This window comes from Asterias rubens, chromosome 3 (genome assembly GCF_902459465.1).
Source record: "Asterias rubens chromosome 3, eAstRub1.3, whole genome shotgun sequence".
In the NCBI taxonomy this organism is placed as follows: Eukaryota; Metazoa; Echinodermata; class Asteroidea; order Forcipulatida; family Asteriidae; genus Asterias; species Asterias rubens.
In genome coordinates, this window is record NC_047064.1 from 21,686,267 (window position 1) to 21,705,743 (window position 19,477).

At 38.5% G+C, this 19,477-nt stretch overlaps 1 protein-coding gene across 1 annotated transcript; it reads left to right on the top strand.

Moving 5' to 3' along the window:
- The first annotated feature begins 4,288 nt into the window (after positions 1 to 4,288).
- Positions 4,289 to 17,536, top strand: LOC117288490 (cyclic nucleotide-binding domain-containing protein 2-like). Its single transcript, XM_033769369.1, has 12 exons — positions 4,289 to 4,768; positions 8,291 to 8,332; positions 8,670 to 8,888; positions 9,725 to 9,888; positions 10,351 to 10,507; positions 11,903 to 12,054; positions 13,071 to 13,209; positions 14,092 to 14,320; positions 14,894 to 15,071; positions 15,649 to 15,778; positions 16,265 to 16,691; positions 17,117 to 17,536. Exons 1-12 carry the CDS (start codon positions 4,289 to 4,291, stop codon positions 17,410 to 17,412), a joined length of 2,613 nt encoding a protein of 870 aa, XP_033625260.1. The 3' UTR covers positions 17,413 to 17,536.
- Positions 17,537 to 19,477: the final 1,941 nt, after the last annotated feature.

Consider the following 19,477-nt stretch of genomic DNA (forward strand, 5'->3'; position numbering starts at 1 on the left):
CGACGTCTCTACTACACATAGAGCTATATAATAGCTCTATGCTACTACTTAAGTTACTACACCACCTTCGAAATGTCACATGAGCGCCGGCCGGGCCCGGGGTCACCCCGGTCGGTCGCCCTCACCGGCCCTCGTGCACACATTATACTAGTCTTGAAATCAAGTCGGTAACTGTTAAGCGCGGTGTAATTACGGGGACGTTACACACTCAGATGCTATGTCAGATTTTTGGCCGATTTGACCCAAACATTTTGATTTAAAATTCAGTTGGTATTTTGATGGGGGTCGAGAAAGTTACAAGCTTTCATTTGAGCCATTGCTCGAAAAAGTCCGCCAATTATTAGTAGCAGTGAAATAAAGTGCTCAAAATCAGTTTTTGTCAGGATCCCGACAATATATCATGTGACCAATTCTTATGTGTTTTATAAGAAACGTTTTAAATTTTTGTCATGGTTCCTGACCATTAAAAGTAAAAGTTAAACTTTTTTTCGTTAGAGCGGGTGATACTCTTTGAAATACCATTCACTCAAAACAATTTTTTTTTTTATGTTTGGGGCCAAAAATCTGACATAGCATCTTTAATTTTCGCGTGTATTCCAACATTGGGATCGGTTTAGAGTGCACAAGTTTGTTTCATTTTCACGAAAAACAGGACAACCAACGTACTCCCAAAATGTTTGATTGAATTCACCCATGTTGTGGCTCATGTCGTTTCCGGCCACCATCTTGGACGCAAAGCGCACAGCCAAAACGCGTTTCGAATCCACAGGGACGCTCATGGAGAAAAACAAAAACCCTCAGTAAAAAATATTCGGGGTGGGAACATTTTGAATTTCTTTTGCGAGTTAAATTTTATTTTCCTAAGTGGAGCAATTTGTAAATTTCGATTAACGTTCACTTGACAAAAGTGTGACAAGAGAAAACTCAATGCCTATTCAGGGGTCGACTGTGCGTGTTGGTACTTGTGTTTTGCAGACTGGCTAATGATAAAATCGTTATGACAGGTAAGAGAAAGTAAATAAAAAACTAAAAAACAAAAACAAATCGTGTCCAAGTATAACGAGCATTTCAAACGACAAATAGACAAAGGTGGTTCGTTGATAGACTGGATGGATGGACAGAGTTATCGTTGAATTAAATTTTAAAATTCATAATTTGACTGATGATTTTCATCATGTTCAACACGTCATGCTGAACAAACTCGGACAAAAATAAAGAAGCCTAAATAGTCGATATTCATGCTATATTTGCAGAGAAAATGGCTCATGATAATGCTAGATGGTTTGCCAGTGGGCGACGAAACTGTGTCACACAACCATCAAGGTCTGTAAGAACACAGCACATCTCACCAGGAGACAAACATCTTGCAAAAAAGAGCATGGATGAAACTCCAGATGACCAACGGTCCCTGTCTCAGCAGAGTCAACAGAGAATTGCATCTCATCAAAGAACGTCCAGTACAGTTCCACCTAGCTCTGCTCAGGCAAGATCAGCTGCGATATCCTCAGCTCCAACCGCAGCCGACACCTCAAGAAACATCCCTCGGTCTCGATGGGCCTCGGCGGTTTCTCGGACTCGTCCTGTGGGCCCTCGATCTGTATGTGACGGGGACCGTCTCCCAAGAAGGGAGTTGATGAGATTGTCTTCGGGGATAAGGAGGGCATGGAGGAAACACAGGAGGAGACAAAATAAGGAAACAAAACATCAAGGAGAAAAGGTGATTTCTCATTGTTTTGGGTGTTATTTTAGGGCCTTGTCACGGGAGGCAGCTTTTGCAGTCAACTTGGTGGAGGCGACCAACTACGATGCATGGGACCACTTTGGTAGCACACGAGTAATTTTTCAAACAATTCCCAAGAAAATTATAAGGACATTCAAATTAGAATGGAATCTCTTCTTTGAGATTGCCTGGTACTGGAACTGGTTGCCTGTGTAAATTGCCTCGTGTGACATGGCCCTTAAACGAAGATCTTCCCAACCATTGGCCGCCATCTTTGATTTCTAAACAATAACCGGAAACGTGATACGCGTGTACGCGCTGCGCACGACTCTCAGCCAATGATAGCTCTTAATTCAGTCACCTCAATGAGACTGTTTTGGGCTTGAGACGTCATGTGCAGCAAGGATGCAATCGGCAAGAGTATGTTGCTGGATGCTTTTACCATTAGCCCTACTTACTGGCTAGACTCAACCAGACCTCCGATGACGTCACGGTTTGCTTACCACTTTGCAGAAGAGCGGGAAACTGCGTTGCAGTATATCCAGAACAAACAGTGCAGTAAGCAAACTGTTACGTCATCAGTACATACAGGGGTCTACTTCGTAGAAACTCATAGCCGTAACTCTAATATGGCCATGGTTTCTCTTAGCCATAGCCGTGAGTTCAGACGCAACACACAAAGGTGTCTCTGATATAAGTATTTATCAGTCTTGCTGACGATTCCTAAAAATCGAAACTCCGAAAGGATATTGGCCTCGTGGACATCTCTACTCATTATTGATTACTGGGACTCTGAGAAGACCCGGAAAGATTACCCTCTATCCCACCATTCATTATTCTGGTGGTCTATCGACCTATCGGCAAGCCTTGCAAAAAATTACAAAAACAACTTTGCCTCGGGGGAATGATTGAGCAAAGAACTGACTCCCAGTGCATTACTCTGCGTTTATACAAATAATATACATTGTACCAAAACATACACTATAAAGACCCGAGTAAGGTATACAGTTCACCAACAATATTATTGCAAAACATTGTTTGTAGAACTTTTGTAAACATGTGTGATAATGGCAAATAGCTTGATGCCCCCCTTCCTTTCCGACTTATGAGGAGGATGTGTGTCTTACTCTTCACACACTGCAAAAACTGGGCTGTTATAACTGACACAGGTGTGTTTTCACACAAAGTTACCCCCAAAACATTAACACCACGTTGTGTTAAAATGACATCAATGTAATTGTGTTGGCAGAAATTAGTGTTTTTGTATTATTTTAACAACGCTAACCGTCACTCAGTGACGCTCAAGGAACTCAAACATTCAGTATTTTCCTGCAAGTGGGGCATACCCGTAAGAACTATGCAATGTCATATAATATTGCACACCGCAAAAAATGTTAGCGTAGATGATGGATAATTATCTCTCCTGTGACAAAATCTAAATCAAAACCTAATCTCACATGCCTAGATGTTGACCCATCCTGCAACTTAATAATAAATTTATAGGAGTAATTGACAGATCTTTAGAATGTACAAGTCCCATACGACTTGCCTAATCCCCCACGTTGAAAATTTGATGAACTGTTCGTGGTATCCATTCATGGACAGACTGAGATTTGTCCACCGAATAAGAACCACAAAAGTTGGGTACGGGTCACTTTACTAATATGAGAAGTGGTTTTACTTTGCCCTTTTCTGGTGTTTTTAAGTATGTTTTGAATTTAATTGATTGGTAATCGACTGGTGCTCGATCAAGATGCAAGGGACCAGCGGTGGGTCTGCTGCGCGCACGCCTTAAAGACCACAACATAATAGGAGACCGACACAGAGTTGGCCTCTTCGTCCTTTCTCCCTAAGACCTTCTTATAGTATTGTCCTCGTTCAGTCACTATTGTACTGTTGGAAGTGGCTTGGGACACTCCTTTACTCAAGTCAAGACGGATCTCAACAATCAGAAAGTAACATTAGACCTAGACAGATGAAATTAGTTATCATCGACGTTGAAACCTGCATGCCAACAAATCACATCATCAAAGTTTGATATCTATCAAGTTTGAGGATGAAATCCTCGGATCAAAGTCCATGCCCCCACTAGCCTCGTATTACCGGGAGAAATGTTATTTAAATCGTCAGCAGTTTTGTGGGTGCTAGAGAGGAGAGTCACCGGGTAGTTCTACTACCGATGTAGCAGTTTTGTGGGTGCTAGAGAGGAGAGTCACCGGGTAGTTGTACTACCGATGTAGCAGTTTTGTGGGTGCTAGAGAGGAGAGTCACCGGGTAGTTCTACTACCGATGTAGCAGTTTTGTGGGTGCTAGAGAGGAGAGTCACCGGGTAGTTCTACTACCGATGTAGCAGTTTTGTGGGTGCTAGAGAGGAGAGTCACCGGGTAGTTCTACTGATGTGGACATTCTGATGTTGGTGTGGTCTTCTCATCGCGTTGTACATGAAGAGAAGAACATAGCCGAAGAATATTCAACAATATACTACTTCAAGAGTTGTGAGGTTTGGTTTACAGAAACTTGTGTACTAAAAGTTTTTACTAAAAATGGTCATCAAAGAACAACGACAACATGACGACGACAATTACGAATGTGAACTCATCTAAGAGTTATACCAACGAAACTGTGAGTTACTTGAGCAAGATGAGAGAGGGTTCTATGTCTCCAAGACCACCCCCTCAGAGGCAGGGAGGTGGAACTGGGAAGTCCCCGGTGTCTTCAGTGAGACACGCCCGGCACTCGTACCCCTGCGAGTCCCCCTCTCTGAACCGTACCGGGTCGTCCCTGAGTAGTGCTAGTCAGTTATGGATCTCTGGGAGAACCTTTGAAGATGAGAGAGGGGAGGGGGAGACAGATGATGGGGTAGATCTTAGGGAGGATGAGAGTTTTGGAGAGGTACAGAGTGTGTCCTCGTTTGATCGAAATAATGAGATGGAAGAAGAACTGTCGAGTCTCTGCCAAGACGAAAATCTAGAGGAGTTTATCTCAGGTGATTCTAAGGAACTCGTTTGGGACAAGAGTCCGGAGAAAGCCCAGGAACAACTAACAACGGTGAGGAATTAATAACTGGTCGATCCAGGACGTGTTGAAAACATACAAAGTAAACCAAGATTCCTTTTTAAAAAATTCCTCGTGAAGAAGATTTGTGTGTAGTATTGTTTAACTAAAGGCAGTGGACACCTTTGGTATTTTGTCAGAGACCAGTATTCTCACTTGTGGTATCCAAGCACTATGCATTTTTTAAAAATAACAAATCCGTGAACATTTGGGCTCATCAATAAAATTGGTCATCAAAAGCACCAGAAAATATTCAGAGAAAAAAAACCTTGTTGCACTAATTTGTGTGCTTTCAGATGCCTGAGAAGGACTTCAGGCTTGAAGTCTTTCTCAGAATCAAATATTTTGGAGAGAAATTATTTCTTTCTCAAAAAACGTTATGTTAGTTTAGAGGGAGTAGTTTCTAACAATGTGTTATATTATTAACAGCTCTCCATTGCTAATATATACTTTGAGTAATTACCAAACGTATCCAGTGCCTTTGAACAACAAATGTCTTCGTAAAAAAAAAATTATGTGTGTATTATTTTTTTTATTAAAGATCCAGCTAAGTTGGTACAGGTGCCCAAAGCCGGCTCCCAATTATTACGCTACTCTAGTGCCGCCGACTTTCCACTGGTTATCATCTTTCCCGATGATAGTAATTGTGAAAATTGTCAAACATAAATGAATGACGTAGCCACACGACCTTTAAATTTGATAAGCCGATTTTGTAATGTTTGCTTAAACAGTCGATACACTACTAACATAGCTACCAACTTTAAGAATATTTGAACAGATTACTAAGCAGGGTGTATTAGTTTTGATAATGAAATGACACTTTGACCCATACATATTTAGCTTTAGATGGTTAAATATGATGCACCCTCGTCCTGATTGTATTCATTGTACTTGGCTTTTCCCATTCATTGTATCTGATGAGGTAGTGGTTTGCCACAAAAAGCTCATGCAGTTTTTAGTTAAATCTTTCTGTTTTATTTATCAGACTCGGCTATCTCTAAACAATGTAAACTTTGAACATTTTCATTAGGGAACAGATTTTGCGGGAAAAAACTTAGTAAAAGTGTAGGTTTGTTAAGTATGTGTTGTTCCTGTGTGTTTTGTAAATATTTGTTTCCATCATACTAATCGAATTGCCGATTGTTTGCTCGCTTAGCTCTTTAGGCTAGAGCTTACTATCAATTAAAAGTTTCTTACGCGGTTAATTAAGGAGTTTGCATGTAACGGGGAGGGTATGTAAACGATATTCATATAGCAGTGTGGACTATAACGGTGGCTAATGAGATTTTTCGTAACAATAGTGACGCCACAAAGAACCTAATCCCATTGAACTGTGGTATGGTCGATACAGGGTTTTTATCCAATCCAATACCATTACTTACAGTTCACTAATAAGATTATGATCGTTATCCATTCCGTAAAAAGTGACGTCGTTTCTCACCAACAAATTTACAGATAATAATATAGATTTAATTATGGTTGATCACGGACAAACTCTAGAAACTGCTGACCGGTTCATATTGACCCAGCTCCAAGGGAACCTGACCCAGTGGGTCAGTATGACCCCGAATATGTGTCGAAATGACTAACGAAATTGGGTAACCTGACATAGAATTCAAGTTAAAATCAAGTTTGTTCAACCAGGGCCCAATTTCTAGAGCTGCTAAGCACGAAAGTTTGCTTGGCCGATGACAATGATTCCTTGATAAAAACAGGATTACCAACAAAATTTCCATTTGTTGCATATTGCTTACTGGTATTCAGCTGTTATTTGCTTATCCTATGCAAATCACGTGGAAATTTGGATGGTAATCCTGTTTTTATCAAGGCAAAAATTTCATGCCAAGTTATTTTTATTGTACTTAGCAGCTCTAATGAAATTGGGCCGGCCCTGTTTCCGGGTCAGCCTGACTCAGAAGTGGGTCAGAATTCTGACCGGGATTTTTAAGAGTGACCACTTATTATTCTGTAATAGACCCAATTCTGATTAATAACGCAACACTGCAAGATGAACCGTTGTGTTATGCTCGATGTATAAAATGAACTCCTGTATGTTAAGATATCGCAAGAGTTTGCGGATACCGACAGAAAATTCCTTATTTTAGTGCCACATTCATCTATTCCTTTCTGAATTATCTAGATAAATTTATGCGAATGAGTTGCATACCAATCATAACTGGGAAGCATTTTCGCGGCTGTAACCAATAACTTTTTCGGCTATATTGGCCATTGGTTAACCATCTATAGCCAATTCAACCAAAACAGTTATTTTTACGACGCAAAAACGCATCCCTGAATGTAATGTTGTGCCTTCTCGTTGAATTATTTCACCTATAGTTTGCCAACATTTCCCTATGGACACAGTTTAATTCCCAGTTAATTTGTGGGTCCATCTTATTGCCATCATTCTTTATCGATACACACCTTTATTCCCTTTGCTTCTATCAAAACACCTTAAATAGAAAGTTAACAAAAGATGTTTGGGCAAATTCTCAGGCACTCTTTGTCCAACCTTTAATCGGATTTCTCTTAAAATCGATAAGGGTCGGATTTGGGATTTACTTTGAAGGATGTTTTCATCCCCTTTCAAGATCTCCTCTTAATCTCTGAAAATGTCTTAAAGACACACTTGCTTGGCTTCCACGAAAAATAAAGACACACTTAAAAAAGACTGAGATAGAACACCTCTCCATCTTTTAGTTTGTTTGGTTTTGTGCAATAAAAACATCTTCAGTTTTGTGCATGAAGTGTAAGCTGTATTGACTGCTTTGGAAATGCATAAAATGGTTCAGTTAATTAACAGTTTGGTCTCAAAAGACTAAAAATATGTATTTTCTCTAAGGTTTTATGACTGAATGGTGTTTTTTTTTTAAATTGTTAAGCGCACAAGAGCATGCTTCTTGCAATAAGCCGCTGCTCCCATTCAGCAAAAAAATTATTTCTTTACCATTCTTTTAAGTATGGTAAAGAACAATATTAAAAGATCTTAAAAGAGCTTTTTCTATATTTAGTTTTAACAAAATGTAGTGTGCAGTTTAAAAAATATTTAAAAAAATCTAAAAATAATTATACACAACGGTGGAAACAAATGTTGAAGATCCGCTATTGTTATGAGTCATATATGCCTATCAAAGCTGTTGTACGAATCATTCGATTAAGAAAAACTGTTAAAAAAAATACAAGTTTTTAAACGGTTCTTGTAATAATAGGGGTATTGTCTGCATGAGGAGAAATATAGCATTGCTTAGTTTCAAAATAAACACACAATGCAGCTAAACACAATACTCTGAAATTATTGTGATCTTATTAAATAATAGGGAAAATGACAAAACTATGGTTTGTCAGGGTTTTGTGCACGTTCCTATCTGGTTCAATTACTGCAACGATATTATTGTGGGTCTTATTTTCTAAAACACTATTTCAGACCAGGGCATTCTCATTGCAAACTTTCTAACAGAAAGATCAATAGCAACAAATCCATTTTCGATTTTTCAAAACTTTTGTTTTTATTTGCAGGAGGCACGGCAAGTTTCACCAACTAAACAATCATACTTGGCGGTAAGTCAAATTTTTCGAACTTGGATCGATTGATTTCTATATAAAATTTTCATAATTTATGTTGTTAATACCAAGTCCTCCGAATATATTAAAATATAAATTTTAAAAACAAATTATGTTTACCCTCCAGAAACCGTATCTATTTTGCATGCACAAGATCTTCTGTTGACATTTATTGTTCGTTTCACAGTTAAACTGACCCCCATTATAAGACTTAAGGCTTTACACGCCACACCATGTTGAGATCTCTTTTGTGGGTAAATTGTGGCCCTGAGACGAGCCCGTTAGAAATAGAAAATACAAATGATTTGGTTTTCTTTTTATATAAACTGTACAGCCCAAGGAGCGATTTTGCCGTGCAGTCCGACAGGTGAAGAAGCTATGTGCGGTGCAAATTGGTCTTAACAAGCTGGCTACAGAGGCAGGTAAAGGGACATTTGGAGCAACTTTGCCAGATCTCGTGGCTTCTCTGTCTAGGACGCCGAGTGTTGTCTACATGCCATCAACTAAAGAAAAACTAACGTTTGATGCTGGTGATTTCAAAAGCAAATACGAGGTAAAAAGAACAAGTTTATTGGTCATTTTATTCGAATTTTTTCTGATTGATTAAATATTGATGTACCAAAGTTTTATGTTCCTATAGTCGAGTGTTCCTAGACGATTCCTAAAATGAAGGAAGGTGGACATGAACAGCATCCGACATTCTAGCTCGCTAGCAGCCTTCAAGAAATCTCTCAAAACCCACTTGTTCAACTGATTTGTTTGCTTTTTTGTTTATTCTATGCTTTTTGTTAATATTGTGTGTACAGCGCTGTGGTACTTTCCCATGTTAGTTAGAGCACTTTATAAATACTTTGTTTTATTATTATTATTTATTAACACGCCCTCAATTTGTACTGAATCAATGAACCGTAATCACTCTACAATTTTCATTTTCATTATTTCCAGTGGAAAAAGGGTAAGTAGGTATAGGCCTACTACAAAGTTACAAAGACCGTCATGAAAACCCACCACAAACAAACAAGGAAGTAAACACACCAACAGACACATAGCCCTGTGTTGCAGCCACTCTATTGACAATATTATTATTCCCTTGAATACATTAAAGGAAAAACTGTTCTTCAACACTGGTGAAAACACTGTGTGTACGGGCATGCAAGTCCACATAGTGTTTCAAAACCCTACCTTATGCTTGACGTATTTTGTTCTCAGGCCCACACTTTGTATAGTGTTTACCCCAACAAACAAACAAATAAACAAACACCCCAACCCCAACCAACCCCCCCCCCCAAACCCCCCCCCCCAAAAAAAAAAAAAAAAAATACCCCCAAAACACTTTCTGTTTAATAACTTGGAAAATTCAAAATCTAATTTCTGTCCTTATTTGTAAAGTTCACATGGCCGCGAAGTGCCAAGTTAGCCATTGACAAGAGGCCTGAGGACCGTACTGACTCTGACATCCTACTGATAGGCGGACTGATGAGGGGGCTTCAAAGCTTCAGGAAATACACAAGGGCACACCAACGGCTCATCTGCAGAGTTGTTAGATTCCAAAAGTAAGTTGTGTCTTTAAGATTCAAATCTTTCGTTCCTTTCTTTGTCTATAAAACACCCCAATCAAACAGACAAACAAACAAACAAAACCGTCAGCAACCAATCAAACAAACAGCATTTAACTTTCCAAATTCTGGAAGCCGCTGGCATTATTATGCTACTTTAAAAAAAAAACTAATAAAAAACGGCATCAGTAAAGAAAGAGAGAGAATAAAAAACAGCACAACAACTAAAAAACACCCCTCCCCGAAAAAAAGAAAGAAATTTGATATCAATATTAGAATTAAACAACCATATAGACTCAATTTTTTACAAAAACTGGTTAACAAACTTTTTTACAACAAGTGGTTTCTTTATTTACCCATGCTATTTATTTTAAAGCAACCAACTTGTCTTGGAATAATTTCTGCCATCAAAAAAAAATTCCACGTTTTCCCCTTTTCTTCCCCTTCTCTGATTATAAGGTACGGTAGACGGCGAGTTGTCATACGCAAGGGTCACTTGGGATACGCCTTCTATTTCATCTTTGCCGGAGCTGTTTGCGTCACTCTAGACGAAGATGAGGAAAGTGCCTTCGTCAAGAAGGAAGTGACCATTCTTAAGAAAGGGGCATGCTTTGGGGTGAGGATAACACAAGAGGGAGGGTTTAAGATGCTTTGGGAAAATGCGTCATAGGATTCTAGAGATCGTGAACCTTAAGAGGTTATTTTCAATTATGGGTTGGTTCGTGGCTTTGGGAATGCTCTTCAGAAATAGTGTGTGAACAAAGTGAAGAAATAAGGGTCAATTGATTCCATCTTATTTAAAGGAAAGGTATAAGGAAAGGTGGAGCATCTCTAAGGAAATTGAACCAGTGTCTTCGGAATAATAATGTCTTTATGTCATGAGGTGGTTTTTAAAATAGCCTGAGGAAATACTTGAATTTTATGGGCAAACTACCAAGATAAATCAGTAAATACTGGTGAGGTGTTTTTGAGGCAATGATGTTTGGACATAACAATTCGCTGCAGAATCAACCTTGATGGGGCATACAGTTTGTGGTAAGGGGTTCCAGTATCTGAGTGATAATGGGTTTATACACTTTCTGACACTACTGGGGAAAAACACCGCACCTTTCCAAATGTTTTGCCCCAAACTCAAACTCAATTAAGTTTTGTTCATCTCAAAATACTAACAAAATGCAAACAACTTTAAACTATAATTGGTTTACCACAAATGATGCATGACTATTATAAGAAAACAAATTGAGCAAACCGCAAAATATGTCTGTGTTTTTCAGCTACCAGGAGATGTCTCCGTTGTTTATGACAATTTCCAAACTTGATTTTAAACAAAACAATTTTGTTTTTAATTAGATAACTTAAAAATAACCATTTCTAAAGGGACATGATGTCTGTAACAAAATAAGTCAGGGCTACATTTTGTCTGGACAGAAACCCAAAGAATAGTTTTCTTCAAATTTCTTAATGCATTTTTAGTCAATACAATGACACTAACATGGGTTTTCCAAAAAGTACGAATAATATTGTTTATTGTACGCAGCAATCCTTTTAGTGATGGGGCCAGATCATTGTCTACAAATACTAAACATAATCAACTTTATGTCAAGGTCGCTTACAAAGTGGTTGAATCATAATTAGATTAAGGAGTGAGGGGGGAAAACACTATTGAATTACTTTACCTAATGACAATTTCCATTATGCTAATTGTATTAATATGTTTATGTGATTTGACAGTAGCAATTAAAGGGGCTGTGATAAGTTAAAGTAAGAAGCTGGAGGGCGATCGGAAATGAAATACAGGAAATGACGACCCCCCCTATCAAAGTAAAAGTAGTTAAGCAAAACAATGCTTACCAGAAATGCTTACCAGAATAAGGTTACAAACCAAACTACCATATCGCATGTACATTTCTGCTCATTTCTGCTTAGCAGAAATGGATCAAACAATATTTTCAGCGCTATGACATCGGCCCTGTTCATAGCACAAACTGAATGGTTTTATTTGAATTGACAGGAAGTTGCACTGTTGAAGGACACAAGGAGGAACGCTACCATAGTTTGTCTTCAAGACACAGAGTTTCTGGTGGTGGATAGGGACGATTTCTTCCAGCAGGGTCTTCACCAACACATACATAAAGAGTCGGAGTACAAGCACAACTTCCTCAGGTAAAAAATTACCTCAGTTATCACAGGCACAAACAATGCAAGAACCTAGAATATTATTTGGTTTGACCCTTAGTGTAAAATGTAAGAGAACAAACTCAGAGCAAAAAACATCACCACAACATTATCAAATAATGCTATTTTTATTATTTTCATTTCGTTGCACATGTCAATATTTACTCCTAGAGCTGTAGTCAATATTATGCTATTTTAATAATTTTCCTTTTGTTGGCACACGTTATCAAAGCTATTTTTTTTTTAAATATTTTCCTTTTGTTGGCACATGTTTAAATGCTATTTTTAATAATATTATCCTTTTGTTGGCACAGCAGAAGGTGTTCAGTAGCCATTAATAATAGAACACTTTCTTCACAAATATTTACTCCTTGTGAATTCCAATCAATACACTTAAGCAAGTAATATATTCCAATATGGAGTGTTGTAGAAGAATCTAAGCATGGGTCCTTCAGGGTCACTATTAATAATTCATGAGTAGACACTTGAGATGTTCAATGTTTGAATATGTGTGAGAGAGTGACAGTGATGGTGTGTGTGCAATAAGGCACTCATTCACTGCATGATTTGCATAGCATAGCAAAATTATACCCAGAATTCTCCAGAAGAAGATCAGAGGGGGGGGGGGGCGTGGAAATAAACAAGGCCAAGCTATACTTGCTCAGATAATAGAATAAACTAAAGATGACCTGAAAATGTTGTTACCTGTTATTTGTTCTGTTATTTGTTCTGTAGGACATTTTCAATTCTTGTCTGCTGTTTTGTTATATTGTCACACCATTTTTGAGTAAAATTAATTCAATTTCAATGTGCAATTTTCCATGTGTAAATTTAGGGGAGTGGCTTATATTCCACATATTTTTAAATTTTGTATTACCAATTTGCTTGCCTCCTATTTAATTTAAATTTTTAAATTTATGTAAAACTGTTGTAATTCAGCCTCTGTGCTGCGAGGACAGTTTTTTAATAAACCATTTTATCTATCTATCTATCTATCTATTTAGGAGACATCCGCTATTCTCCAGCTGGCCTGATAATAAACTTGAAGAGATCAGCGATATAGCCCGCATTGAAGAACACAATCACGGCTCAGTCATCGTCAAAGACTCCAGAGAAACACATTGGCTTCTTTTTGTTACCAAGGTAATGTTTTAAGTTGTCAAGCGCCTCTGGGTTGGTTTAGCGTGAGGTGCTTAATAAAATCTAATTATTGTAAATAAAGGGAAGGTACACGTTTGGTAATTACTCAAAACAAATATTAACTTAAAAACTGACTTGGTAACGAGCATTGGAGAGTTGTTGAATGTATAAAACATTGTGAGAAATGGCTCCCTCTGAAGTAGCGTAGATTTTGAGAAAGAGGTAATTACTCACTTAAATAATAAAAGACTTCTAGCTAGAAGTCTTTTATTCTTATCTGAAAGCACACAAATTCGTCCAACAAGGGTGGTTTTTCTTTCATCATTTTATCGCAACTTTGATGACCAATTTAGCTCAAATTTTTACAGGTTTGTTATTTTATGCTTATATTGGGATACACCAAGTGAGAAGACTGGTCTTTGACAAGTACCAAACGTGTACCTTTCCTTTAAGATAACACAGCTTGATCTGAATTGATACCTTCGATCAGAAGTTTCAGTTAGATTGTTTCTTGGTGTATGATTCTGAAAAAAAGAAACAATCTTCTGGTTTCTCTCAAGAATTTGAAAAGATGAAAAATCACAGGTCCAATTAACAAAAACATGCTAATTGCTAACCGCGTATTTCAAAATAACTAGAAATGTCTAGTTACTGAATCACATTTTCTTGACTGACTGGTAGTAGATTATGAAATTCGGGAGTATACTTAATTCTGAATAAGCTGTACAGTTCTTTCCAGATCAGTAATAGATCCCAAATTCCAAAATTTATTCTCCGACAGCAGAAGTACAAACAAGACAAGTTATCAAAGAATACATCTACCGGTATACAGCAAAGCAGATAAACTGTATAAACATGGTGTTTTTGCTTGGTTGTGTATTCTAGGGTTGCTGCGATGTCTTAAAGCTCGTAGATATTGCCAAGGTCTACGCAGCAAGACATGAGGAGGAGCTGAATAAGAAGAAACATCCTCTAAGTGGGGGTGGGGGCGGGGGTCTATCATCCATGCTGAGTGGTGACTATCCACTTAGTCTACTACCAGAGGGTCAACGAAGCCCGTTCCCCTGGTTGACGCCACACAAATTGCCTGTCAACTCAAGACCTAAAACAACTGGTAAGTACTTCCGAAAACTATCTTAGAAAGAACCCAAAGGAACAAGGGTAATAATCTTCAAGTTGCTCCAAGGGGCATACTTGGCACAAAAAAGTGCAAAATAAATGCACATTTTTATATATTTCTTATCAATGCCATCTGAAAAGAATTGCACTGTATGAATTAAGACTAAACCTTTAGCTCAAGACATTCAAACCGATAGCCAGTTTTATTTGATCATTTTTGTTAGGCATTTTAAAACAAGCCTTTCTGGCTTCTGTAAATGCATTCATGTCGATTTGCTCCGTACTTTTCATTAATTATTTTTCTTCGACTGTCTTCGACTTAAATGTTTGTACTTAATTTGTTTATTATTCTGCGTGTTTCATCAATAAGGAAATAAATGTTTTAATAGATGTTAAATTTGCATAGGAGGATAAAGAATGTTCATTTTGGTTTGACCCACTTTGTAAGCACTGTATACTCGGTACTTTCCCAAGTTGTGTGAAAGAAGTCACAGGCATGTTACTTGGGTGGGATTCGAACCCACAACCTTGTTGATTGAATTTAATTGATTGAATTGATATTCCACAGGTCAGATAAACGGCAAGTCCAGAGACAAGATGGAAACGATAGAGTCTGAACCCAATCGTCATCAAAGGAGTAAGAGTGCTAATGTTACATCTCAAGCACCAGACTACATTGAGGGGGATATAACAACAGTTGACTCAAGATCCACCATGACAAGTAGTCTGTCCATGCATAAACGAAGGTTAGCTTATAGGGTTTTGATCCCTTTTGTAGATCAATTTATTTGCCATGGCATAAATTCCTGTGAATGAAGATGTATTAAACTTAGCTGTAGACGTTTGAACTTCATTAGTCGTCAAGTTTTCGAGAAAAAAGTTAAAATTACAGAGCAATATTTTCAGGAGAGTCCCCTAAATAGTTGTACATGCTGAAATGATTTTCATCTCCTGAGAATCCTGTTTTCATCAAGTCATATTTTGAGGGAAGCTTTCTATCATCATAATCTTCAAACCGTGTAAGTTAATCTGTGGGCACTGTGTTTTGTGTCATACAAAAAGTACTGTTCAGTGTTTGAAGGAGATGATTCTACTAAATCTTACCTTCAATTAGACATACAGGCCTGGAATTTCATCTTTAAGAGGGAAAGTCCGTTTTCATTTGACAAAAAGGGACTTTCACTGGAAATTCTTCAAGTAAGGGAAACTTTTGAAAGGGGCACCATGGCCAAGCCCAGGGGTAGCAGAGGCCATCGCCCCCGTGTAATACCAGCCCAAGATGGCAATATGAAAATCTTGCTTATTTGAATTGTTGAATTCCAGGTTTTCTGATCCAGCTACTCCACTGAAGTTGCCGAGTCACGTCAGTTTTGGTATTTCCACAATGAAAGGGGATGATGTAGATGCTGGTGTATACATCAAAGTGGATTCACTCAGGCCTGGTCAGTGCTTTGTAAGTACCCCCAACCCCCTGCACAAATTCTGAAGATTTCAGGATGAGTTTTTAATAAAGACTTAAAACCAAGTTCCTTATTATACTCGGCTAAACTTTTCTCATAACACACTTATTCCTGCCAGCAGCTGCAGTGCTTCCAAATGGAAAGGGGCAAGTCCATCTTCATTTTGCAAAGGGGCACTTCCAATTCCAATGGAGAATCTTAAAGGCTATGGGGGCACCATGGCCAATCCCAGACAAGACCTGTGCCCAACTATAGGGCTGCTCAAGCACCAACATTTGCCAAGCAAAAAAAAAGTATGCTTACTGGAGTAAGCCTACCAGTCAAAATACCATGTCAAATAAGAATCTTTTCTCAAAGTAGTTTAAGTTGAAATTAATTACTACCAACCAACAGATGCAGTGCTTCCGACCAAACAAGTTTTTAAGGTCACTAATTTGTAATATTATGCCAAAATATATTGCTTGATTGACACACTACAGGGCATCGAGGGAACTATGGGTAAAATGCCTCAATATTCATTACTAAGCCTCGGCTGTGAAATCGTCCGAGTCTCAATCACTAAATTCCGTGAGTTTGCCTGCGAGACAACACTTGAGAAAGCAGTGGAACTCATTCCAAAGTACCCCAGTGATGACGACCTCTGGGCGAGCTTCTTGAAACAGAGTCGCTGGACTAACTTTAAGAATGGCATTGTTAGGACAGTGATGGAAGACGCACAGGCACAGAGTGTACCCAGCATGTTTGGCAAGGACCACCGCTCCTCGTCAGCGAAGAGCCATGAGGTTCATCATAACCAACGGCGTAGAGTTAGTTTGGGTAGCAGCTTTGCCAGTAATGTCATGCCACGGATTTCAAATGCAACAAGTGCTTGGATGGATGATGGGAGTTCAAGGAGTAAAAGTAGAGGTAAGGGCCGCTAGATTACTATCCTAGAATGGTACATGTAGGAAACATTCCTCCAATCCTGACAACCTTAGCTCCTGCAGAGTGTTCTCCTTATCCTCAACCATTCCATTCAGAATTGTATTCCAACAATCTTAAGAGTGTTTTTCAACTTATCTGAAAAAAGGTGCTTTGATAATTTTTAACATGTAGGCCTAATGTTTACTCCAAGGTAAACCTACTCTGAAGTAACTTTGCTCTGTGGTACTTACTACCATGTATGTGGTAAACTACTCTGTGGTAAACTTAGTCTGAGTAGTATATTTGTATGTTCTCCAAAAGGAGGTCCATAACAATGTTGAAAGCCGTTTTCTCTTTAAAAGTATTTTAGAAGATGCAGTTGTTACTTCTTAGTGTCTGATTGTTCCCATCCTTTCATCCATCTTTAGATGGTGTAAACTCACGATCAAGTTACGCAGTCAGCCGCCCTCAGTCTAGCCAACAACAGAGTCGACCCCCAACCTCAAAACGACACAATGCTCGTAGTGAACGCCTGACCGCACTAGTTGCAGACAACTGCACATCACGAGCGACTACCCCCAACTCTCTACATGTCCAAAAGATTCCACGCTCAAAGCTGTCACCATCGCCAACAAGATTGTCCTATAGAGTACCTGAGATGGACAGACCAATGAAACCTACCTACACCGGGAGTATTAGCTGGCGTGCACTTGCCAAGTCATAACCAGTGGATACAAGACACTAGGTTGAATGGACTGCGAAGAAATAAATTAGTAATAAACCAGCCGTCGGTTTCACAAAGAGTTAGGACTCATCTTATCTCGAGTTAGGACGAGTAACTCGTCTTAACTTAGGATTAATCTTAAGTTTCACATGCTACAGTGCAAGGCTGGGACTTGTCCTTAGTCCTAAGATTAGTTCTTCTAAAGCACTTTATCATACCCCTAGGGATGATCACAGCGCTCAGTATTTTGTCCTGCAAGGTATGTTTGAACTTTTGAAGTACGAGACATTACTTTGTAGCACCATGTATTGGTTTATAAGGTGCTGTTGCGCAATATGCTGCAGATCAGACTTTACAAAAAGTGCACTTGGTTCTTTTACGTGCATTACACAAAATACAGGACCAACAGCTTTCCGTCCCATGCAAAGGATGCAGCAAGTATGGTTAAATGTCTTGCCTAAGGACAGGGACTCAAACCCACACTCTGGTGCTAATCAGAAACACCAGAGCTTGAGTTTCATGTTCTCATCTACTCGACCATGAGACCCCTATGAAAGAAAGCGTCTTCAAGATATTCTTGGATCTTAGTAGCATTGGTCTGGAAGACAAATTCTAGTCATTCTGATCATTTATTGGCTCTCTGCAATTCATCACTGAAAACCAAATTATGAGAATTACAACTTTCGGTTTTGATCTATCACAACCTGGCTCAACGCCAACACAAACTGGCTCAAATTTCTTGCAAAAGTTGGTGCAAGGAACACCTTGCCTTGGATCGGTCGAGTTGGTCTTTGAAAAGCGTTTGTAACCATTTGTTATGAAATGCATGATTAGAAAGATATTTTAAAAGTAGAATATAATGATCCACAGAAGTATCACTCGAAATTGCGTGGTTTTCCTTTTACCTCATCGACAAACACGGTCGGCCATTTATTGGAGTCACATTTTTGACTCCCATAAATGGCTGACCATGTTAGTTCGCAAAGTAAAAGGAAGAGGCAAATGTGTGTGGATCATTGTATTCTACTTTTAAAACATCTGCATTTTATAACAAAAGGTTACAAACGCTTTTCAAAGACCAACTCGTCCGATCCAAGGCAACGTGCTCCTTTAAACGATGTGCAGTAAGCAACAAACAATTGCAAGTTGGTCAACTTGATCAGTTGCACAAGGTCTACTAAGAATCCCAAAGAACTGGTATTGATTTAAGCAAATCAAGAAAGTTCATATAATGCATCAAAATTGTACAAATTCATATATATATACAAGTTTATTTATGTTGAAAATTTAAGCGTTTATATTTTGACAGTACAAAGTATTTAAAAATTATCAAAGTAATTTGAACTGTAAAGGAGTCTTTATGAACAATGAATAAATTAAGACGGAGGACTGCTGTGGACTTCAACGTTTTCTTGTTACTGCGATATAAATCGTAATGGAAACAAATGATATCATTTAAGATTTGCCAAGATTTCATCATAACCAACTTAGAAAAACAATAAGAACAATTTAACAGTGGTCCGCAGGCCAGTAAGAACTTCTGAGGAATAGACACAATTATCTCCAAGTAATCCTGCACTGCTAGTTAATTGCTTCCAAAAACTATGTGTAAACAACTGTCTGTTCTGAAAGTTTGTGGTTTCAAACTCGAGTCTCAACCAAATGAAACAAGAAAACCTTTCTATGGCTTCTTATTGGAACCCCGAAACAAAGATATGACTAATTCGGAGACCACCAAAACAGGGATGGATAGCTCAGTCGGTAGAGCGCCGGAATGTAAATCCGGAAATCAATGGTTCAGGTCCCACTCAAGTCAATATTTCTGTGTTCCAACCTAAACTATTTAAAACATACCAGTCAGTTACAGTTTACCTTTTGGTTTATTACTTGATACAAAAACTTCAAAATATGCGAAATGCCGAGCTAGCAGGGACCAATTTTATAGAGCTGCTTAAGCACAAAAAGTGGCTAAGCACCAAATAATTATGCTTACCAGAATACAGTTACCTGCCAAAATAATGCACCCTGTCACAATTACAATTTGTGCCTGGTATCCTGCTCATTT

Coding starts and splice junctions, on each gene's coding strand:
- LOC117288490 (XM_033769369.1), top strand. CDS start 4,289: ATGACGACGACAATTACGAATGTGAACTCATCTAAGAGTTATACCAAC. Junction 4,769..8,290: donor CCCAGGAACAACTAACAACG/GTGAGGAATTAA, acceptor TTTTATTTGCAG/GAGGCACGGCAAGTTTCACC. Junction 8,889..9,724: donor ATTTCAAAAGCAAATACGAG/GTAAAAAGAACA, acceptor TTATTTGTAAAG/TTCACATGGCCGCGAAGTGC.